At 47.5% G+C, this 23,028-nt stretch overlaps 1 protein-coding gene across 5 annotated transcripts; it reads right to left on the bottom strand.

The window, feature by feature from the left end:
- Positions 1 to 5,385: 5,385 nt before the first annotated feature.
- LOC140390150 (uncharacterized) lies at positions 5,386 to 23,011 on the bottom strand. 5 transcript variants are annotated; one of them, XM_072475089.1, is made up of 3 exons: positions 22,891 to 22,961; positions 15,687 to 15,893; positions 5,386 to 8,504 (listed from the first exon to the last, which is right to left on the bottom strand). In XM_072475089.1, the coding sequence occupies exon 3, from the start codon at positions 8,165 to 8,167 to the stop codon at positions 6,434 to 6,436; it is 1,734 nt and encodes a 577-aa protein (XP_072331190.1). In that variant the 5' UTR covers positions 8,168 to 8,504; positions 15,687 to 15,893; positions 22,891 to 22,961; the 3' UTR covers positions 5,386 to 6,433. The 5 variants fall into 5 exon arrangements, with proteins under 5 accessions (XP_072331190.1, XP_072331192.1, XP_072331193.1 ...); XM_072475091.1 differs by lacking the exon at positions 15,687 to 15,893 and having other exon boundaries at positions 22,891 to 23,011; XM_072475092.1 differs by lacking the exon at positions 15,687 to 15,893 and having other exon boundaries at positions 5,386 to 8,520; positions 22,891 to 22,989.
- Between the last annotated feature and the right edge of the window lie 17 nt (positions 23,012 to 23,028).

The raw sequence follows: 23,028 nt of genomic DNA, 5'->3' as shown, positions 1-23,028 counted from the left end.
TCCCGGGCCTGAGAGAGAGTGGGTCGAGGTCGGTGGCCATCTTGCTAAAGGTATCACGCTAGCACAGTTGCGCGAGCAGTGCGCAGAACCGGAAGTTTCGTTTGCGCATGTGCGAGACGCTGCACATGCGCAGTCAAGAAAATGGTCATCGGTAAAGGAACAGCGATCTGCGCATGCGCAGTCGCTTGCTACGCGCTACATACCGAGCGTCAGGATGTCAGAGGCCCCAGACCGCACCAATTTAAAGGGGAAACGTCCCAAATCCAATTTAAAAGGGAAACGTCCCAAATCAAAAAAAACAAAAATCTGTTAAAGCTGTAAAACAACCTTCCCTCACCTGGAATGACAGCACATTGCCGCAAATTGACCCAGGAGATGAATTTGACCTCCGAAGAACCCTGCAACAAGCAGTTACCTACGCACAAGCCGATGATTCCGACCTCGAATACTTCGAGACCGATCTTTACACTTTTTCTGGACCTCGCAAGCCCAATGACCGCTCCATGGTCCTAGACGACTACGACTCGGACGAACCTTTCGTGTTGCACATTGGCGACCCTCACATTGAATCCGACGCAGATGCAGATTCATTTTTCGGATTTGAAGATCTTCAACCCAGCAGATATGACGTCCCAACTCATCAGTGCAGGATGATGCCGCAGCCTGAAATTAACAGACAGGGAGCGGTGCAAGCCCACAGAGAGCGGCCTGCTGCCACACAGAGCATGGTCCACGTCCCGCTCAATATTCCCGACTCCACGATAGAAGGAACACAAGACTCCAGAGCGCAGTCCTTGCGCGAACAAGAAGTGACTCCAGTGTCACAAGCCTCCACAGAGAGCTCGTGGACAGCCTCCACGATAGAAGAAACGCTTGACTCCGATGCGCAGTCCTTGCAGGAACAAGACCATGAGGGTCTAGCAACCTCTCCTGACCAACCAGCGGCAGACGATGCAAGTCTGCCATGCTCACGTGAACAGCAAGAAGGCTATAACAGCCTACCATGCTCCACTGCACAGCAGCATGACCATGACGGTCTCTCATGCTACGATGAAGGGCACAGCGCTGATGACTGTTCAAGCCCAACTGAAGACAAGCCAAAGGAATCGCCTCCTCCAAGCCCGAAGGAAAAAGGTTTATGTGCTGACCTTCAGGATCATTATAGCCGAACAGAGATTAATAATGCTGCACGGTCACAGAAGGATGCTGAGGATTTGCTAAAGAAATTACTTGTATGTTTAACTTGCAAGGAGCAGACTGAGAATTGCCAGTGTTTTAGTACGAAAAAAAAAAATGGACAAGACATTGATCCTCAGTTAATGGAAATAACACAACCTGAATCATACCTACAGCAGGGACAAATGTCTCCCTTCAACACAACACCGCAAAGTCCCAACTTCGGAGACCAGCAGTTAGTCAGTAATGACTCTTCAAACCTTGAGGGGAACATTAACTGCATTGAATCTATACACACTCCACTGATAAATGAGCAGAACATTGGATCAAGAATCCTGAGGACACCGACATCGAGTAGCCAGATAAAGAATTTAAAACCCGCAGCAGTTTCAAGTGAACCAAGTGTGCTTTCCACTAATGGTGAAGATGCAGATAAGGTCGACCCGATTATCCATTGTACCACACTAACCCCAGAGATTAAGCAGTTATGTCTGGGGAGTATAATGTGGGCAATTGCGAACAGTAAAAGAGAGACTGTGACTATGCCAGTCCCAGAAAAATCAGACCCAGAGACTATGAAGGCATGTACATTAGACAAAGATACATATGAGGTAACTGAGAAGAAAATTGAAACGGAATGTTGTTTGGAAAATAGTACAATGTTGAAAGAAACATTGGATCCTACATTCGAGACCATACATATGGGAGAATTTGAGGGTAATAAACAAGGTTCTGCAATGTCTGGGGGAAGATTTAAAATTCCAAAGAAGAAAAGCCCAAATGAAGGACAACGGCAAGACAATGACAGTCCACCGACATGGTTTGCACCACCAGATGAAAACTCTGACAATGTACCCAACCCTAGTGAACAGCAAGCTGCTAATGAGGATCTATCCACGGGATGTGAGACGAGTGACGACAGCATCCCACTTCCCATGCAAAAGGTGCAAGGTGACAGACCTCACCTAGTGCGTACAGAGGCACTCGACGATCATGGTGGGACCACTGACGACTGCGGTGGCGCCGCACCGCTTCCACCCTTGATGACTCGAGCCTCTCCACTGGTCGGTGCATTCCTGCATGTTCCGACTCCAGAAGTGCAGCTTCAGGGAATCTCGGCTGCCTCCAGTGAACCTGTTGGGACTCCAGATGGGGAGCAGCCAAGCGCCGACTCTGATTCGCGTACGCCAGACTTTGCTCCGGACGGGCAGTGTCGCGGCCTCGGTGATGGCACGCTCAGGGTGACGGCGGATGCCATGGCGACAGGGAATGGATCGCGTGGCAGTCACACTGGGTCGGCAGTGATGACCAGCACCGGCGGTCCAAGACGGATACACCAATTCGCGCCATCGCCAGACGTTGATGCGAGCAACAATTCTCTCTCCAAGGCGACATGCTTCGACGTTCCTCTGCGGAGTCGCCCTTCCAGCACAGCATGTGGCCGGAACCAGCGTGCACGGTCTCGGTCGACTTCAACATCTGGCACATTCATCGCCTTGCATGACATTAGTGATGGTGCCTCTTCAACGGCAACGACCCATCGGCTACAAGATGCCGTCCAGCGGCACCACCACAAACATTAAAAAGAAAAAAGACTCCACCTCGTTCCTGGTATGCATGACGGATGGATTGGTGCGTAGGCGCAATCGGCGAGCCTTGCGCTGCCTTCCACGCTCGCAACTGAACCGTGCACACACGCCGGATCCTCCACTGGTTCCCAAGGATGACTTCGTGGAGCTGCCACGGATCATGCCCCTTCCATCGCCACCCGTGACCAGGCCACAGCACCTAAAATCCTCCCCATGCAGAAGCTAAGGCTGTTTCTGGGACCTTGCCACCTGTCAAATCCAAGGCAAACTTTATTGAAGCAGACAAGTATTTTCTCCCTTTTGAGTTGGCATGCCAGTCGAAATGTCCCCGCATAGTCAGCACATCACTTGACTGTTTACAGAAATTAATTGCCTATGGGCATCTCACTGGTAATGCCCCAGACAGTACAACACCTGGCAAGAAATTAATTGATAGAATCATAGAGACAATATTGGTTGTTTTCAAGGACCACAAACCGACGAAGGTGTTCAGTTGCAGATAATTAAGGCCTTACTAACTGCAGTAACATCTCAGCATATAGAAATACACGAAGGAACTGTGTTACAGGCTGTTAGAACGTGCTACAATATTTACCTGGCCAGCAAAAACTTAATAAACCAAACCACAGCCAAGGCAACACTAACACAGATGTTGAATGTTATATTTGCACGAATGGAAAACCAAGCACTGCAGGAAGTAAAACAAATGGAAAAGGAGAGACTTCGGCAACAGCATCACCTCCAACAGTCCAATGTGAACCAGTGTGAACCTGAATCTCCACAACTGAACCAACTTGAGGACCAGCCTATTCTTGAGGTGTCACAGGTGCCTGAATCAGGCCACCTCAATGAAGTCGACAAACATGTTCGCGAGGATACAGAACCAGAAAATGGGACGGATATTTGTAATGCCGAAAATGAACAAACAGAAGTTGACCAGGCTTGCACATCAGCCGGTGGTTCTTGACCCACCCTTGAGGCGGTCAACCCGAATTCGTCGCACACCTATTAGACTGGACTTATAACACTGCTCATACGTTTAAACGTTAAACACTGCTGTATTATAACCTGTTGTTGTTTTATCGTTCCAGATATCGTTTGACCGGACCACTAGTCAAAGTTTTTTGCATTCATGTTTTGTTACGGTACAACCTCATTAGCATGACGCACCCGACATCGCCCCATGTATATTGTTACGTCGTATGCACATGCTGTAAATAACACACACACACACTCTTAGATGCACACACGACACGATTATATTTATAACCAAGTAGGCACATATCATTGTAAAAAGGGGGGATGTCATGATATTCAAACACACACATCATGATAGACACACCAACAGACAAATCAGAACACACAACACCACAACCAATCACAGACAAGGACAGGGACAGTATAAAAGGACAAACACGACACCTGGTGGCCAGTATTAGCTGGAGACCAGGACAAGGACAGACCTGTTACACTACACACTCAGGGAGACACATCATGCAGAGTATCCAGAACGAACTGTATATAGAAATTAAAATAAAATAGAGTTGTACCAAATACAACTGTGTTGGTTCATCTGTGCATCAGAGCACCCAACACCACAACCGGTATGCCATGCCTGGCAAATATATTTTTTGTTGCCCTGACAACTGAATGCATTGTTGAATCGGATAACATGATAACCTCTGGAAAATTAGAGTATGATAATTAAATAATCACGTCCTCGAAAATAAAATAGATCCATGGCGACTTTTGCCCAAAGTTGAGTGATGCCGGTTGGTGCATTTGGCATACCCGACACTTTTGCATGTAATTGGCTATATCTGTGTTGATTCCTGGGCAATACACCGCGGTATTGCCGTGCTCTCCATCGACATTTCTCAATGCCTTGATGTCCCTCATGGATTTGTTCGAGAATATTTTGTCTGAGACATAATGGAATTACAATGCGGTCCCTTTTCAGCAGAAAGCCGTCTATGCTTGTCAGGTCATCTTTGATGTTGCGAAAGTTTGCCCATTTTCCTTTAGGCCATCCAGTCCGTAGATATTGTATCACTTGCTGAAGTGTTTTATCTTGTGGAGTTTCTACCTTGATTAAGCTAGTTACATATTAAACATCTTGTTCCAAATGCTGGGCATTGTTGCTTTAAGTGGCCACAGCGTCGGCAAATCAACACGCTTGTGACGTCATGCGCAAACCTCTCATGCGCATGCGCCGAACGGTAGACTTCCAGTTCGTGTTGTTTTTCAAAGTGCATGTGCGAACTGGTCCTGCACATGCGCAGAACACTCAACATTCGAACCGTATTATGTTCTCAAACGCGCTTGCGCAAAACGGCCGCCTCCTGCAGCGTGATGTTTTTTTTATCTGCGCCACAGAGTCAATGGCACGACCACGTTGCTCAAGTTTACGCCTTTTTCTCTGGATCGGAACTCAGCATACTCGTTGGTGGCTTGCTCACCATTCACTGACAGTGGACATCCAGGGACAGTTTAGGCAGTGCTTGACTCATCTAACCCATATCTAACCCGTTCTGTACCTTCTCTGTGAGTGTTTGTGTCGTGGTTCCCCAGGACGACAATTCGTTTACACCGATTAAAACAGAGAGTCTGAGCAGCAATCTTCCAAGCAGTAGACTTTATTCACCTAGCACAAGAGAATAAAATCGGGATGTCCGGAACAATCCGATGAGCCCTCAGGCTTACAGTCTTTTTATGTGCATTTCAGCTCCGTATCTCAAGATTCTTATCTTTATTATCTTACTTTACAGCCGGACCTTGCTTTGGCCACCATTGTTTTTAGTTGACTTTTATCTGTCTTATTCAAGATTGGTCGCTTCCTTTTTCCTCTCTTTGTCTCTTAAACCATGGTGGTTATAACTCTTGCCCTTATCTACACTTCTCTACTTGTGCAACAATCGTGGTTTAGCTGACTTAGGCCGAATGTGTGGAAACACCTGCTCACTTTATTCTCTCTTTTTTATTATGGTCAACTACTAAAGTGAGCCACTGAGCAGTATTCATTGTTCCCCCAAGTGACTATTGTTTGCCTTCGTTAATTAGTGACTGCTATACTACTTTTCTGGGTCTTCTGCTTTGATCATATCAACTATACTTGATTACATTAGGTCATCTATTCTATGTTTGATTACGTTAGGTCACACGAGGTTACTCTAAATTACATTAGGTTACATAGGTTACATACCCATTTCACTACTCACCTAAATCTGCTTTATCATTTCACTAAAACCTATGATTCTGAATTCCATACCTAGCTCATACAATATCCAGTACAAATTCCCAACATGTCCCCCCTTTGAGGCTATTTCCTAGCCTCATCTCAATTACCAAGCTCAAATAACCCCCTCGCTTGATCCCATTCGCATTTTTATTTTAATCACTCTTTGCAGGCAATGTGGAGGAGCCGAATACTTTGGTCAGGGATCAATGCCCCTGTTCTAACTTTATCATAATGTGTTTATCCAGGTTCTGATTCTTGGGTTGCTCCCCCAGATTGCCTGCTCCTGACAGTCATCAGCCAAAAACCTTCCCACCCTTGTCGAGGGAAGGGAAAAAGACTGATTCCTGTGTACAGACTAAGTTCTCTTGGTCCCCCGCGGATTTCAGCAAGGTGCTTATCGTTGTCACCAGACGATCTTCCACTATCGTAGTTAGTTTACAGAGTGACGAGTTTCAACTTCAACCAAGGTCATGGTAAATTCACTCAGCGGGGGCGGCTCAAAGTTTCCCCATTCCTCTGTTTTTCCTCTTGAGCGAGAATTGCGTATCACCCGAGTCACCATCTGCCGTGCTGCCACCCTGGTAAGGAAGGATCTCAGGACGGGTAGAAAGCAACAAAATATTAATCCCAGAATGATTATTGTTGTGATTGCTACAGCTCCAGCCTTGGCAAACCATGCCCCCCATCTTCCGAACATTCTATCCAGCCAACTCCATACCCCCTGTCCAAACCCAGCATTTTCTTTCATTTCTTTCGCAAGATTCTTTAACTTATTCATGGCTTGTGTAAATGACCCCTCTGGACTAGTGTTATTAGGGATAAATGTGCAACACTGATCCCCAAACATAACACACACACCTCCTTTTTCTGCCAGGAGCCAATCTAATGCCTGTCGATTTTGCCACGCCATTTTGCTGGTCGCATCCAACTGCTCTCCCAAGGCCTCCAGGGCAGCATTTGAATAATTAATAAACCTCTGCTGATTATAATAGATGTAATTGATCCACTCAGTATTCTTGTTGGGTGTGATCCAAAAAAAGATGGATTCAAACCCTGCGGCTATTTCGCTTCTAGCTTTGAACTCATTCGGGATGCCTCGGGGCTGTCCGATTGCGTCCATTTGTACGTTAGGGTCAAGGGTATATGCCCTCTTAACTCTTTGTGATTTAGTTCCGTTTTCCACCGGCAGTATCACAGTGCTCTGGGCCAGCATAACTCGGGCACATAGTCCCGTCCAATTCAGTGGTAATCGAGCCAGCAGCCCTTTTTCCGGGCCACAAAGCCACCAGAGATCGGCCAGTTGATTTACTTGATATTCTAGTACATAAGGAGAGGGTGGCGTTCCCCCTGTCCGGGCGGGAACAGCAGGGTTGAGCAGACCACGGATGTCGGATATATCCCAAATCCTTTCACACTGTCCTGTGTAGTTTCCCAAACTACTTCCCGTGCTGCCTTCCCTCCAATAGCAATCTTGGATTTGTAAATTGGGCTCCACCCTCCATTCCTCTGGGGCCGCGTCCATTGCCGTCTTTGGCCATATTGGACAATCGTGGGCCACATGGTAGGTGCGCTTTTTTACCCCAGCACGCAGGATACATTCGAATGGACACCTCGGCATTTTCCCCTTACAAAGGTTATCACACGCGGATCCTGAACAGTTTATCGTCTCATACGTGTATGTCTGATTCTTATGCGTATATGTCTGTGTGTATGTGTTATATGTACGGCAATTTTCCTTTTTCCATTTTAGCAGCATGGTCCAACAGTCTCCTGATCCCCACGGTATATCAGTTACTTGGGTGCGTGGTCTTTCTGCCGCACATATCACACAGTCTTTCCCATCACTGTTTTTCTTACCAGTATACTCAGCCCATTTCCACCAGATGTTTTTCTGTGCTTTCTCCCAAATAGTATCTGTGCTCACTGATCGTTTACGTCTTTCTTGTCTTAATACTCCACCTTCCTGATTCTGCACCCTTATGTCCTCTGCATCCCACTTTCCTTTGTCACGGGTCAATGAAGTCCTCAAAGGAAATAGTTTCCAAGTCCCAGGTGGGGAACGAGGCCCCCTCCCTGTTCTCACCTCCCCCGGCACCTTGACTAACAGGCCCAGGCTGGGCATTTGTATCATCAGCCAGCTCATGCACAGAACTACTTTCATCATCCTCTACTCTTTCTGTTCTACTTTGGCTCTGTTCCTCCTCCCCACGATTCTCCCCGTGTAGTTCTATCTCTTCCTCGCTGCTACTTCTATCCGCACTGCCACTGTCTTCAATCTCCCTTCTCTCCCCTACCCCTGTTATCGTTCTGGTACAATGGTTCAAGTGATACCACAGTGTACTGCCTTCTACTTGCAACGCCGTGGGAGACACTTTGGTGACTTCAAACGGTCCTTCTCGTCTCGGTTCGTTCCAACGTCTCCGGAACTTCCTGATGTATACTTGATCTCCAAGTTTGATCTGGTGTTCCGTTGCAGGGCTCTCCTCCTCCTTGGCCTTTTCCTGTTCAAATATAGTTCTATGTATAATAGTTAATTGTTGTACATACTCCCTTGCGTCCTGCTCTAAACATTCCAGCGCGGGGCCCCCTGCTCCCCTGATCTTTGGCACCGGCATTACTCTTCCTGTCATCATTTCATGTGGGCTCAAATGTGTGATTCTGTTTTCCTGACTCCTGTATTGCATTAGAGCCAATGGCAGAGCATCCATCCAGTTTTTCCCTGTCTCGCTGCAAATTTTGCTTATTTTAGCCTTAAGGGTCCCGTTTGCTCTCTCCACCATTCCTTGGGATTGAGGATGATACACACATCCAAACTTCTGCTTTATTCGGAGCGCTGAGAGCGTCTCTCTCAGTGCCCTTCCTATAAAAGCAGATCCATTATCTGAACTTAATTGCATGGGTATGCCAAATCTTGGGATAATTTCTTTTGACAGGAAGTTAATCACCGTTCCAGATCCTTGATCTTTGGATGGTGTTGCTTCTATCCATCTGCTGAATCTATCAATAATCACTAGCATGTATCTTTTCCCCCTCACCACCTTTCCCATATCCACATAGTCCATGCATAGATGTTTAAATGGTCCTTCGGGAATGGGTATATGCCCTATCGGGGCAGTAATGCCCTTCCTGATATTATTCTGAGCACACACCTCACACTGACTTAGTATGTAGTCAATTGAGTTTTGCAGGTATGGTGACCAGAATCCTTCCTTCTTGATCTTTCTAGCCACCTCTCCTCTTGCACAGTGGTCCACTCCATGTGCTTCGCTGATTAGTATGGTTAGTAATGATGTGGGTGCTATGACCAATCCCTCCCCATTTCTCCATATTTTGTCATGTTGTCCCTGTATTGCTCCTCTATCTTTCCACATTGTTTTTTCAGCTACAGGGGCTTCCTCCTGTAACTGTGCCACATCGTCTAATGTGATTTGAGGTTCGATATTCCCCACACCTGGCCCTGGGTGTGGCCTTGCTATTTCTACTGGGGCTATCGTAGCCTCAATGCATCCTGACGCTTCTTTAGCTGCCTTGTCGGCTTTGGTGTTTACCTGTGTGATGCTATCCGTTCCCTTTTTATGCGCCTGACACTTAATTATGGCTAATTCCCTTGGACCCATCATGGCCCTTATTAAAGCCCTGATTTGACCTTCGTGGTGTATTGGTCCTCCTCCACTTTTCATAAATCCCCTTTGCTTCCATATTGCCCCAAACAGGTGGCAGACCCCGTGGGCATAGGCCGAATCAGTATAAATTTCCACCGCTTCCCCGTTTGCTAACTCGCATGCTCTGGTCAGTGCTTCAAGCTCCGCTAACTGGGCTGAGCATGGCTGCTCACATTCTTTTGCCTCTATTACCTCAAATGATTCCCCTCTCTGTTCAACTACTGCATAGCCAGCATGATTTCCCCTATGATCCCTATAACACGAACCATCAACGTACAACGTCCTCTTCTCTTTTGTGCTTAATCTATCTGCCTTCAAGTCTTTCCTCAGTTTCATAAACACTCTTGTCTCTTTTACACACTCATGCTCCTCTCCCTCATGTGGTAATGGCATATAGTCAGCTGGGTTGGCCCTATTACACTTCACTATCGTAATGTCCGGGAATGTGGTCAGCATTTGAAAATGATGAATTCTAGCCGGCGTCAGAACAAACTTCCCTTTTTCAATCAATTCAGCTACCTTATGGTACACATGTATGTTTATCGGATATCCCATTGTGACTGTAGCTGCCTTTTCGTACGCCCACCAAGCTGCTGCCAGGCCTTGATAGCACGGAGGATATCCCATTGCTACGTCGTCTAGCTTGGTACTGTAATATGCTACAGCCTGCCTTCGTCTACCCTTGCAATTTTCCTGCGTTAACACTGCTGTAGCAAATCCGGCTTCTCTGTTACTCACAAATAAGTCAAAGGGTTTGTCATAGGTCGGTAAAGCCAATGCTGGTGCCTGTGCCATCTCTTTCTTTATATTCTCAAATGCGTCTGAAGCATCTTTATCCCATCTTAGTTTGGTTCTTAATTCTTCGCACCCTGCCTCCTTCATTACCTTTCGTAGTGCCTGCGTTTTTTCCGCATAGCTTTCCACCCATTCTGAACTGAATCCTGTCATTCCCAAAAATGTCATCATTTGTCCCACCGTCTGTGGTTTCGGAACTTTTAGTACAGCTTCTATCTGCTGAGAAGCTATCCCCTTCTGCCCTGCTGATATTTCTCTTCCCAAGTACTCTACTTGTTTCTGGCACAGCTGCAGCTTTTTCCTGGATACTTTATGGCCCCCTTCTGCTAGTCTTTCCAATAGTTTTAAACTATCCTTCCTGCATTGTTCTTGTGTTTCTGTGCATAATAATAAATCATCCACATATTGTATCAGTGTTCCTTCCAACTGCACTCCTTTTAAATCTGCTCTCAACACCTGATTGAATACATGTGGGGAGTGTTTAAATCCTTGGGGCATCCTATTGTATGTGTATTGTTTCCCTTCGAACGTAAATGCAAAGAGATACTGACTTTCTTGAGCTAACGGCACACTAAAAAATGCCGAACATAGGTCTATCACAGTAAACCATCTACTTTCAGGTGGTATATTTGTCAACAAGGTGTAAGGGTTTGGAACCTCTACTGGCATATCTTCCACTACCTCATTAATTGCTCTGAGGTCATGCACCAATCTCCATTTTTCTCCGTCCGCCTTCTTTACTGGTAGCAGCGGTGTATTACACCTGCTCCGGGTTTCTTTTAATACCCCTGCTTCTATCAATCCCTTAATCGTTTCTCTAATTCCTTCAATTGCTTCTGTCTTGATTGGGTATTGCGGCCTATAAGGCCCCTGGCGTCCTGTCTTTAATCTGACTTCAACTGGATTAGCGGTTTTGACCCTCCCTACATCCGTGTCCTGTCTGGACCACAACTCCTGCGGGAGGGAGTTCAAATCCTGCTCTAAACTCTCTCTCCACTCCAGTTCCTGTTTCTCAATTTGCACTCCTATTGTTATTTGCTTTGGTTTCCCAAGCATCTTAACATCCAAAATTATTTTCATCATTTGTCCATCGCTGGACGTCCAAATATCTACATTGTCTGTCTGGACAAATTCTAAGTCTTGTGCTCTCAACACCATTGGACCTAGGTCTTTTGATCTATATCCCGGATTCACTTTCAATGTGACATGTGGCTCCGCTCCAGATACAGAGAACCATTTGTCAACCCATTCGTTCCTAACGATTGTGAGGGCCGCCCCCTCTAGTCCGATTAAAATACTTCCTGACTTTATTTCCTGTTCTCGTCCCGCCTCCCTTTCCCATTTCTCCTGTACCTCAGGTTCCTGCTTTTCATCAAATATCATTGTACTGTGTAATTCTGTTCTTGGCCATTTGGCTTGTGGAACCCAGGCGTCTATAAGTTTTCCCCAAACTTCCCATATCTGTTTTTTAACTTGTTCCTCTATCTCTCCCAACCAATATACATTAACCCTTTCTTTTCCTGGTATTTCAAGTGGATACATTCCCATCAAATCAATTCCTTGTTCAGTGCATTCTAATTTCAGTCCTAGACCTAGGATTGCATCCCTTCCCAATAGATTTAAAGGAGTTTTATCACATACTAAAATAGGTACATGGGTAGTCTTATTTCCAATGGTAACAGGCACCGGCGTCGTCATTCGAGCTAATGTTACTTTTCCCGAGAACCCCACAGTTTTTACAAACTGGTTTGACAATGGTAAGTGATCCGCATATTTCGTTTGTATGCACGTACATGTGGCGCCGGTGTCTATCATCATGGGGACCTCGATCCCTCCTACTCTAACGTTAACTATAGGTTCCTGCTCTGCGGTTTCTGTTATTTGTACGTACTGTCCTACCATTTTGGGGTTCTCTGGGCCTCCCTATGGGGAACTCTGATGGTTTACCGGCCCTTGAAACATCGGGATGCTGTTCGGCGACACTTGGATCAGTTGCTGGCCTGTCTGCTGCTGGTTTTCTCCCTGCCTGTGGGAATTCCGCGGGCAATTCCTTTTTATGTGCCCTGCCTCCCCGCACCCCCAACACACACCTGAAGGGCCAGGCAATGGTCCCTGTCTCGGAGTCTGATGATTAACCTGTCGCTGTCCTCTCTGATTCTGATAGGGTGGCCTACCACCTCCCTGTCCTTTCCCATTTCTATTCCAGTCAGTCTGACTTTGCAGGGCGTATGGGTTTTGATAATTTAGGCCATAGGCTTCTGGGTTCATGGACAGTGGGAAGGCAGAAATGTTATAGGTTATGATGGGCCGGCCTCCATCTCCGCTCCCCCCTTCTATTGGTGCAGGTATTTCCTCTGACTTTTGCTCCACCATCATCGGTGCTATTTTTCTGGGTACGAGATCCTCTTTTGCCTTTATCTTATCCTTGCTTTTGATCTCCTCCAATTGTGCCTGAAGGAGTTTACGTTGTATCTCCTTCAGCTGTTTGTCTGCATTCTTTTCATCTTTGCGATGTCTTTCTACTGCATGGGCAACATAATCCACAAACTCTCGGTAGTTTTTTGAGTCCAAGCCCACTACTTCCTCCAGTCTTGTCTTAGCTGAGACTGGCAAGCCCTCTAGGATTGCAGCCCGGAACATGGAGTTGGTCAGCGGGTCTATTAGAATGTCCCTTTCCGTGTCCCTTCTCCATCTTTTTAACTGCTTTTCCACATACACAGCTGCATTCTCCTCCTCACCCAATGGCTCTCCCCTTAGGGTTTTTACATCCATTCGGTTGGGGTATATATCCCGCAGTGCCTGCCAGATGTCGTGGCGATACGGGTCCATGAGTGTCCCATCTACCTCTGGGTCATAAGCTGCGGTCGGGATGCCAGCACGCCTCATTACTTCCGCCATTTGGTCCATTCCTAGCACCTTTGTCAGGAGAGCTTTGATGTCGCCCAATGCCATCCTTTTTCCCACCATTCCTGTCTCCAACTGTCCAATCCACCTTCCAGCTCCATCCAAAATACTGGGTAATTCATTAATTAGACTAGGCAAATCCTGACCTGACCAAGGGATATACTGCAGTCTGCCACCCTTCAGAATCACCGGGAGCATCCTTTTCTCTCTCCTATCCTCAGCTGGAAACTTCACAGGTTTGTGTTTGTTCCGCGTTGATTTTCTTTGTTCCCCTAACACTGATTGTCCCCCTTCGTCTTCACTACTTTCTTCTGTCTCTCCTTCCATCTTTCCCTCTATTCTATTTTTCTCTGGGTGCTTCCACATCCATGTTTTCCCCAATCTTCGTCTGTCTGCCCCGTTGTGCACTCCCCAGCATATTTCCTCCATGCTCCTTTCTCTTTCTTTTTCCTCTCTGTTCACTCCGACTCTCTTTCCTTCTATTTTTCCCTGTGATGTCTCACTTCCATACTCGGAGGGATCATCTTCTGTTCTCCCCTCATATTCTTTTCTAACATTCTTTCCTTTCCCTTCTCGTTCCTTATCCACTTTCATTACCTCCTTTGCCCATTTCAAAAGTTCTACCACATTTACTTCTTCCTCCAACTCCTTTCTCCTTTGGCTCAGCCCATCCAAATCCTCTTCCGTTTTCCTAGCCGCTTCTTCTATGCCTTGTCTCTTTTCTCTCTCCCTCTGTGCCCATTCCTCCTTCGTCATTTGTTCTATGTTATATTCTCCCTCAAAATTCATTGTGCCTGATATAACTGGGTACAGTCCCGTAGAGCTCTGTTCCCCTAAGTATGGGGGCGGGGCTACGTTTGGATCTTCCAATTCTGCTTTTTCCTGAAGTTGCACTGGCATCTGCATCCTACCTCCCCTCCATACCTTTCTTCTCTCTTTCCCCTCTCGTTCGAATAGTGCTAGTATCTCTAACTCCTTTTCTCGCTTCTCCCTTCTTTTGCTCGACCTATCCTTAATTTTATAGTTCTTTATCATTCCCTTCTGGTCCCCACACCTCTCTATGTCCCATGTGCCTTCCTCCGGCCACTGTGTATTGGTCTTACTTGTTCTTTTGGCCCATTTTTTAGAGACGTGTTCTATATCTCCCCTGAGGGCTGGGAACTTATCCCCTAATATTTCCACTGGTGTTTTAACTTTGTGTGCCATTACTCGTCTTTTCGGACTACTGTCACAATTTTTATCACTTAATCTGTCAGAGTTAGGTATCACAGTGATTATTACTCGCTGTATTGCTTTTCCGTGCTCAGTCCCCTGTTTACCTTTCCTTTGGGTTTCCCTTGCCAATATCTGTAACTCTAACCGGGGTCCCGATATCCACTTCCCCGTAGTCCCCTGTCCCGGCACTATCTTCCTCTCCCGGGCTATAGGGTAGTAGGTTTTCACTTGCTCGTCTATGTGTATAGAAACCCTGTATCGGTCAGATTCCTTTATTAATTTCTCTAGAGTTTCCAATTTTATTTCGTCTATCCAATTCCTATCGGCTATTCCTTCCCAGTTTACATACGGCCACTCATTCTTTATCTCCTCTAAGTTAGTTATATGTGTAATCTTTTTCCAATCCAGTGTTGCTTCCGTTTTTGTTATTATCCTTTTTAATCCCCTGACTTTTTCTTCTCAACCGGTTGTACCAATCTCGCCACTAGGCGGTTTTGTCAGTGTAATCTTTCCAAGTTGTTAGTTATTACCCTACCTGTGTTCCGACTCTCCCTCTTATTTCTGTCCTCCACGCCGCTACCTCAGACCAGTTTGTTCAAATTGGTCGTTTACTTCCTCTATTCTAGCTGCTAATCCCCTTCTCTGGGTTAGATTCCACTCCTGTGCTTTTGACTACCGTATTAGGTCAGAGAGCGATCTCTCACTGATCTCTCTCCCTCTCGGTTGACGTCCCTTACCCGAGGCCCTGGGTAGGTTTGGACTGGCAGATTTTCCCACACTTACTCTCTTCTGGGCAAGTCGTAACCTGAAAACCCGCTCCAAACCGCTTGACTTAACCTAATTGCATTACTTTAGCGTTCGGCCTTTTTCCCGTCTCACTTTTTACCCATTCACAGACAATACAGTATTCTCAGCGCGCTTTTGCATGCAAAGCTCTACTCTTCAGATCAGGCTCAGTCTCTCAAAATATTTTACACAATTTAGTTTTACCTTTGCAGGATATCTTTTGGGTTGGGGAGATCCAGGACCAGCAGAGAGCCGGGTGCGCCGAGCCTCGAGATCCCTTTTCCGACAACAAGGATTTACATGCAATACAAATCTGCTCACCTTGCTGTCAGAATGCCGGCTTTGGGATGTCCAGCCCCGGTCGGACCTCCGCCTCCGCCACTCCTTCCAGATGCTTTTCTGGGCGATCTCTCACCAACCCTGCTCGCAGCGCCAATTTTGTCGTGGTTCCCCAGGACGACAATTCGTTTACACCGATTAAAACAGAGAGTCTGAGCAGCAATCTTCCAAGCAGTAGACTTTATTCACCTAGCACAAGAGAATAAAATCGGGATGTCCGGAACAATCCGATGAGCCCTCAGGCTTACAGTCTTTTTATGTGCATTTCAGCTCCGTATCTCAAGATTCTTATCTTTATTATCTTACTTTACAGCCGGACCTTGCTTTGGCCACCATTGTTTTTAGTTGACTTTTATCTGTCTTATTCAAGATTGGTCGCTTCCTTTTTCCTCTCTTTGTCTCTTAAACCATGGTGGTTATAACTCTTGCCCTTATCTACACTTCTCTACTTGTGCAACAATCGTGGTTTAGCTGACTTAGGCCGAATGTGTGGAAACACCTGCTCACTTTATTCTCTCTTTTTTATTATGGTCAACTACTAAAGTGAGCCACTGAGCAGTATTCATTGTTCCCCCAAGTGACTATTGTTTGCCTTCGTTAATTAGTGACTGCTATACTACTTTTCTGGGTCTTCTGCTTTGATCATATCAACTATACTTGATTACATTAGGTCATCTATTCTATGTTTGATTACGTTAGGTCACACGAGGTTACTCTAAATTACATTAGGTTACATAGGTTACATACCCATTTCACTACTCACCTAAATCTGCTTTATCATTTCACTAAAACCTATGATTCTGAATTCCATACCTAGCTCATACAATATCCAGTACAAATTCCCAACATTTGATGGGACAGTGTCAACGTGGAGAAGTTATTCCATCCCCATTGTAAATATGGAGAGAATATTCTTCAAGTTCATATCCAGTGTGTTTTAAATGTGATGAATTTCTGCTTCTATCACCTTTTCAGACAGTGAGTTCCAGACCCTCACCATCCTCTGGGTGAAAAAATTACTCTTCAATTCCCCTCTAATCCTTGGATGGCTCCTGCTGGGTTTTGGATTTTAATGCCCAGTTTCTGAATAAGCTGATGCAGGAAAGCATAAGGAAGGTGGGGAATGTTTAAGACCCAGAAGACGGGTGAAGAGATCAAAGGCTTTTACACAATTAAAGAGCTTCAAGGCCAACGATGTTGCAGGGCACCGATCTGACAGTGAAAGATCAGGTGAGGCTTAGGAAAGATTAGGTAACGGGGCACATGGAGGACCAGGGTTTGACTCCTGGCCCTGGGTCACTGTCCGTGTGGAGTTTGCACATTCTCCCCGTGTCTGCATGGGTTTCTCTCCCACAACCCAAAGACAGGTTAGGTGGATTAGCCACACTAAATTGCCCCTTGGGAAAAAGTAATTGGGTACTCTTAAATTTATTTTTTAATAAAGGAAAGGTTGGGTGAGATAGGTTTTCCACTCGGGGTTTGATCGAAGGACTCGGGGGACGGCAGGTGTTCGCGGTATTGGTGGGCAAGAGGGTGAGCTTTCAGATGGAGAAGGTGGTGGTACACCAGAGGGGCAGGAACGTGATAGTGACAGGGACACTAGAGGGGAGGTTGGTGGCACGAACTGGGATGATGTGGAGTTTGTGAAATGGGTGCCAGGTGCCATCCCTGATTTGGATATTGAAGAGTTAATAGTGGGGGAGGGGATTGGAATATGGTGCAGGAACCGAAGGTGGACAGGTCTCAGCCTCGCTCGCTGGCCCAGTCAGATGGCTGTGCTCATGAGGGAGATGGGAGGAGTGGATCCGTGGAGGTTCTTACAACTGAGGAATGGGAGTATTCCTTTTTGTCCCTAGTACACAAAGTGTACTCGATAGACTTTTCCATGCTGGAGAAGGTGCAATTGGCTGGGGTTAGGAGGTTGGAGTCGTCAGCAACAATTATTTTGGATCACGCTCCACATTGGTTGGATGTGGTTTTGGAAAAGGGGATGGCCCAGAGGCCAGGGTGGAGAATGGACGTGGGACTTTTCGCGGACCAGCGGTTTTGTGACAAGATCGGGAAGGTTATAGAGGAATATGTGGGGTTTAATTGCACGGGGGAGGTTTCACAGCCGGTGGTTAGCGAGGCTCTGAAGACAGTGCTGAGGGGGAAAGTGATTTCATTCAAAGGTAAGGTGGAGAAGGAGGGGAGAGAAGAGTGCCAAAAACTGATAGAGGAGATTTTGGAGGTGGTGGGGAGGTAAGCGGGGGACCTGGATCTGGGTTTCTTAGCCAAGAGGAAGGAGTTGCAGGCGAGGCTTGACCAGTTGTCCACAGGGAGAGTGGTGCATCATTTGAGATGCGTGAGGGGGTGGTTAACGAGCATGGGGAGAAGGCCGGCCGGTCAGCTCCGGAGGGAAGCAGCGGCGAGGGAGATAGTTCAGGTACGGGACAAGATGGGGAAGCTGTTGGTGGACCTGGAGCAGATCAATAAAGTATTCGAGGAGTTTTATAAGGATCTATATAGGTCAGAGCCACCAAGAGAGGAGCGGGGGATGGGGGAGTTCCAGGACGGGTTGGAGTATCCGAGGCTGGATGAGGGGCATAGAGCAGGCTTGGAGGGGCTGATGGGGGAGAAGGTGATGAAGGAGGTGATTGGGAGGATGCAGACAGGGAAGGCGATGGCGCCTGATGGGTTCCCAGTTGAATAATATAAGAAATTTAAGGATAAGTAGGCACTGCTGATGGTGGGAATGTTTTGAGGATGTGATAGGCAGGGGTGTCTTGCCGCAAACAATGGGGCAAGCTTCTATTTCACTGCTGCTCAAGAAGGATAAGGATCCAGTGGAGTGTGGGTCGTATATAGAATGTAGATGCCAAGGTATTGGCAGAGGTCCTAGCGTCAAGGTTGGAGGGATGTCTTCGAAGGTGATTGGTGAGGATCAGACTGGGTTTGCGAAAGGAAGGCAACCGTTCTTGAATGTGAGGAGATTGCTGAATGTGATCCTCTCTCTGGCAGAGGGAAAGGTGACAGAGATGGTGGTGGCACTGGACGCAGAGAAGGTGTTTGATCGGGTAGAGTGGAGTTACTTGTTGGTGGTATTGGAGAGATTTGGAATTAGGCCGAGGTTTGTGGCGTTGATGCGGCTGTTGTATAAGGAACCCATGGCAAGTGTTTGCACTAACTGCATGAACTCTGGGTACGTTGCACTGCACCAGGGTACGAGGCAAGGGTGCCCTATGTAATAATAATAATCGCTTATTGTCACATGTAAGCTTCAATGAAGTTACTGTGAAAAACCCCTAGTCTGTCACCCCTGTTGTTTGCATTGGCTATGGAGCCTTTGACCATTGTGGAATGGGATAGTGAGGTGGTGTGGAACATAGGGTATCCTTATATGCCAATGATCTTCTATTGTGTACATCTGTGGGGATAATGGAACAGAGATTTGGGATGCTCTCGGGGTATAATTTAAATTTTAGGCAAGAGCAAGTATTTTATGGTCTCCCGCTGGGAATAGGGGCGGGAATGGAGTGGAGGCGAGGGTGCCATTCCGAATGGCAGCAACCCACTTTAGGTACTTGGGGCACAGGTAGCCCAGGATTGCGGAGGGCTCCGAAAATATAATTTTACTAGTTTGGTAGGGAGGGTGAAATCCAATCTGTCAAGGAGTGACAACGTCCTGTCGTTGGCTGGCCGGGTGCAGGCAATGTAATGAATGTTTTGGCTCGATTCTTGTTTTTATTCCCGTGCCTGCCGGTCTTTTTGTCAGAGTCCTTTTCGGGGGGTGGACAAGTTGATATCTTCGTTCATCTAGGCGATGGGGGGCAGAATTAGGAGGGTAGTCCTGCAGAGAGGATGACAGGCAAGGGGTGGTGTGGCTCGGCCTCCCAAACTTGCTGTACTAATGGGCAGCGGATGCAGAGAAGGTGCAGGGTTGGAGCACGGCCAAGGCTTGGTGGGTTAAGATGGAGGTAGGCTCGTGTAGGAGATCGGAGTTGCGGGCTCTGGCTATGGAGCCGCTTCTGATGGATCCAGGAAGTGGTTGGTGAGTCCAGTGGTGGTGGCCACATGAAAGATTTGGAGGCAGTTCAGGCAAAATTTTAAGCTGGAGTCCGGGTCAGGAGGGATGCCAATTAGGGGAAATCATGGGTTTGAGCTCGGGAGGATGGACGCAAGGTTCCGGGAATGGGATGAAAGAGGGATCAAGCAAATTAAGGATTTATTCCTTTTAAAAAAAAAAAAATTTAGAGTATCTGATTCATTCATTCCAATTAAGGGGCAATTTAACGTGGCCAATCCACCTACCCTGCACATTTTTGGGTTGTGGGGGTGAAACCCACGTAGACACTGGGAGAATGTGCAAACTCCACACGGATAGTGACCAGAGCCGGGATCGAACCTGGGACCTCGGTGCCGTGAGCAGCAGTGCTAACCACCGTGCCACTGCGCTGCCAGAAGGATTTGTTCCTTGAGGGGGTGATTCGCAAGCCTGGAGGAGTTGGGAGAGAATAATGGGTTGGCGCAGGGGAAAGCGTTTATGTAGCTGCAGGTTTGGGATTTCGCAAGAAAAGTTTTCCCGATCTTCCCGATAGTGCCAGCCCATTCGTTGCTGGAGGTGGTGCAGTCAGTGGGTGGGCTGGAGAACGGGATTATTATGGAAGGATTCTGGAGGACAGGGTATCTATGGAGATGATTAAGACAATGTGGGAGGACAAGCTCAGGGGGGGGGGCGATGGAAGAGGGAATGTGCTGTGAGGTGCTGCGGAGGGTGGAAGCCTCGACCTAGTGTGCGAAGCTGGGGCTGATGCAGCTGAACGTCGTACATAGGGCACAACTCACAAAATCAAGGATGTGCCATCTGTTCAAGGGGGTGGGGGGTGCCTGTGTGTGATAATGGGAGGGGCTCCATGAACCATGTCCATATATTTTGGTCCTGCCCAAAGTTGTAGAGGTTTTGGAGGATGGTATTTAGCACAATCACAGGGGTTTTGAAATGAAAATCACTTAGAGTCACAAGTAGGCTTCAATGAAGTTACTGTGAAAAAAGCCCCTAGTCGCCACATTCCGGCGCCTGTTCGGGGAGGCTGTTACGGGAATTGAACCATGCTGCTGGCCTGCCTTGGTCTGCTTTCAAAGCCAGCAATTTAGCCCTGTGCTAAACAGCCCCTGTATATGGATTTGCATATGGATGTGGAGCCCAGTCCCCGAGAAGCCATATTCGGGGTGTCATAGATTATCATAGAATTTACAGTGCAGAAGGAGGCCATTCGGCCCATCGAGTCTGCACCGGCTCTTGGAAAGAGCACCCTACCCAAGGTCAACACCGCCACCCTATCCCCATAACCCAGTAACCCCACCCAACACTAAGGGCAATTTTGGACACTAAGGGCAATTTATCATGGCCAATCCACCTAACCCGCACATCTTTGGACAGTGGGAGGAAACTGGAGCACCCGGAGGAAACCCACGCACACACTGGGAGGATGTGCAGACTCCGCACAGACAGTGACCCAAGCCAGAATCGAACCTGGGACCCTGGAGCTGTGAAGCAAGTGTGCTATCCACAAGGCTACCGTGCTGCCCACTGGAGTCAGACCGGCCCGAGTTGCAGGCAGGTGGGGACGGATGTTTTAGTCTTCGCCTCGCTGATCGCTTGTAGGCGGGTCCTGTTGGGGTAGAGGTCAGTCTCTCCACCCTGTTCCGCAGCGTGGCGGGGGGACCTGCTGGGGCTTTTGACCCTGGAAAAGGTGGGGCGCGATTCTCCGAGCCCCGCGCTGGGCCGGAGAATCGCTGCAACCGCGCCGCCACGCGATTCTTCAAGGTGCGGAGAATCGGCACCATTTGCGCTGGCACATTTGACGCGGGGCCGGCATCGGCGGAGCCGCCGATCCTCCAGGCCGAGCAGCCGCGCGGATACGACAGAGTCCCGCCGGCGCCGTTCACCCCTGGTCGCTGCCGGCGGGAACTCTGAGCGAAGAGTCGGAGGGGGGGGGGGGCCTGTGGGGCGGGGGAAAGCGCTTCTTCACAGGGTGTGGCCTCCAATGGGGTCTGGCCCACGATCGGGGCCCACCGATGTCACTTTGAAAGCCTCCGAGGGTGACCTCTGGTTCTAGGTTTTCCTACAAGTGTGAGGCATGATCAATTTGGCTAGAGACGAAGTTGAATTCAAACTGAGGCTTTATTAGTATCTGAAGTGTGGCCTCCTACAGTAGCTGATGAAATGGCTGCGAGCTGAAGGCCACGCATATTTATAACCCGGCTCCTGGGCGGAGCTAGCATGCAGGGGCCCAGGTGAACCTGCAATGCAGGTTCTACCGTACAACCCTTAATATAGGAACACTGTGGTTTACCACAAAGTGGAAACATCCTCTCCTCGTCCACTCTATCCGTGCCTCGCAGTAACCTGTATGTTTCAATAAGATCCCCCTTCATCCTTCTAAACTCCAATGAGTAAAGACCCAGAGTCCTCAACCGTTCTCATACGACAAGCTGTTCATTGCACAGATCATTCTTGTGAACCTCCAAGGCCAGCACATACTTCCTTAGATACGGGGCCCAAAACTCCTCACAATACTCCAAATGGGGTCTGACCAGAGCCTTATACAGCCTCAGAAGTACATCCCTGGTCTTATATTCTGAACCTGCACGTTAACCTTAAGAGAATGGTGAACAAGGACTCCCAAGTCCCTTTGTGCTTCTGATTTCCTAAGCATTTCCCCATTTAGAAAATAGTCTGTGCCTAAATTCCTCCTTCCAAAGTGCATAACCTCACACTTTTCCACTTTGTATTTCATCTGGGACTTCATTGCACACTTTCCTAGCTTGTCCAAATATCTTTTGCAGCCCCCTTGTATCATCAATACTGCCTTTCCCTCTGGAGATCTTTTTATCATCTGCAAACTTCGCAACAGTGCCTTCAGTTTTTTCTTCCAGAACATCAGAAAGCTATTCCCATACGAGAAATCTCTGTCAAACGTTTCCCGGGAGGAACTGAGACAGCAGCTGCAATAAGTGAGGTTTTATTACTTTATCAGAGTTACAAAGCTAGAGCTCAGAATGTGGACAGGGACAAAGCCCTAATCCAGCTCCTTGCCTGCTTAAAAACCAATTCATGGTCCCCACAAGAGAGACATACCAGATCCAGGCATTACATCTGACCTTACGCTCATCTTAGCCAATATTGGCAAGTTTAAATCCCCACCTGATCTGATGCTCAAAGTCGCCTGTTTCCCCGGTCAGTTTTCCAAGTTTCAGAAGACTCCTGTTACTGCAGAAATATTTGGATTGGCTGTGAGAGACGCCAATCAGAGAGCCCACCCACTCTGCCCATTTTCTCCTC

This window comes from Scyliorhinus torazame, chromosome 14 (genome assembly GCF_047496885.1).
Source record: "Scyliorhinus torazame isolate Kashiwa2021f chromosome 14, sScyTor2.1, whole genome shotgun sequence".
Lineage (NCBI taxonomy): Eukaryota > Metazoa > Chordata > Chondrichthyes > Carcharhiniformes > Scyliorhinidae > Scyliorhinus > Scyliorhinus torazame.
Note: the sequence above shows the minus strand (reverse complement) of the source record. Positions and strands in the feature narration are given on the sequence as shown.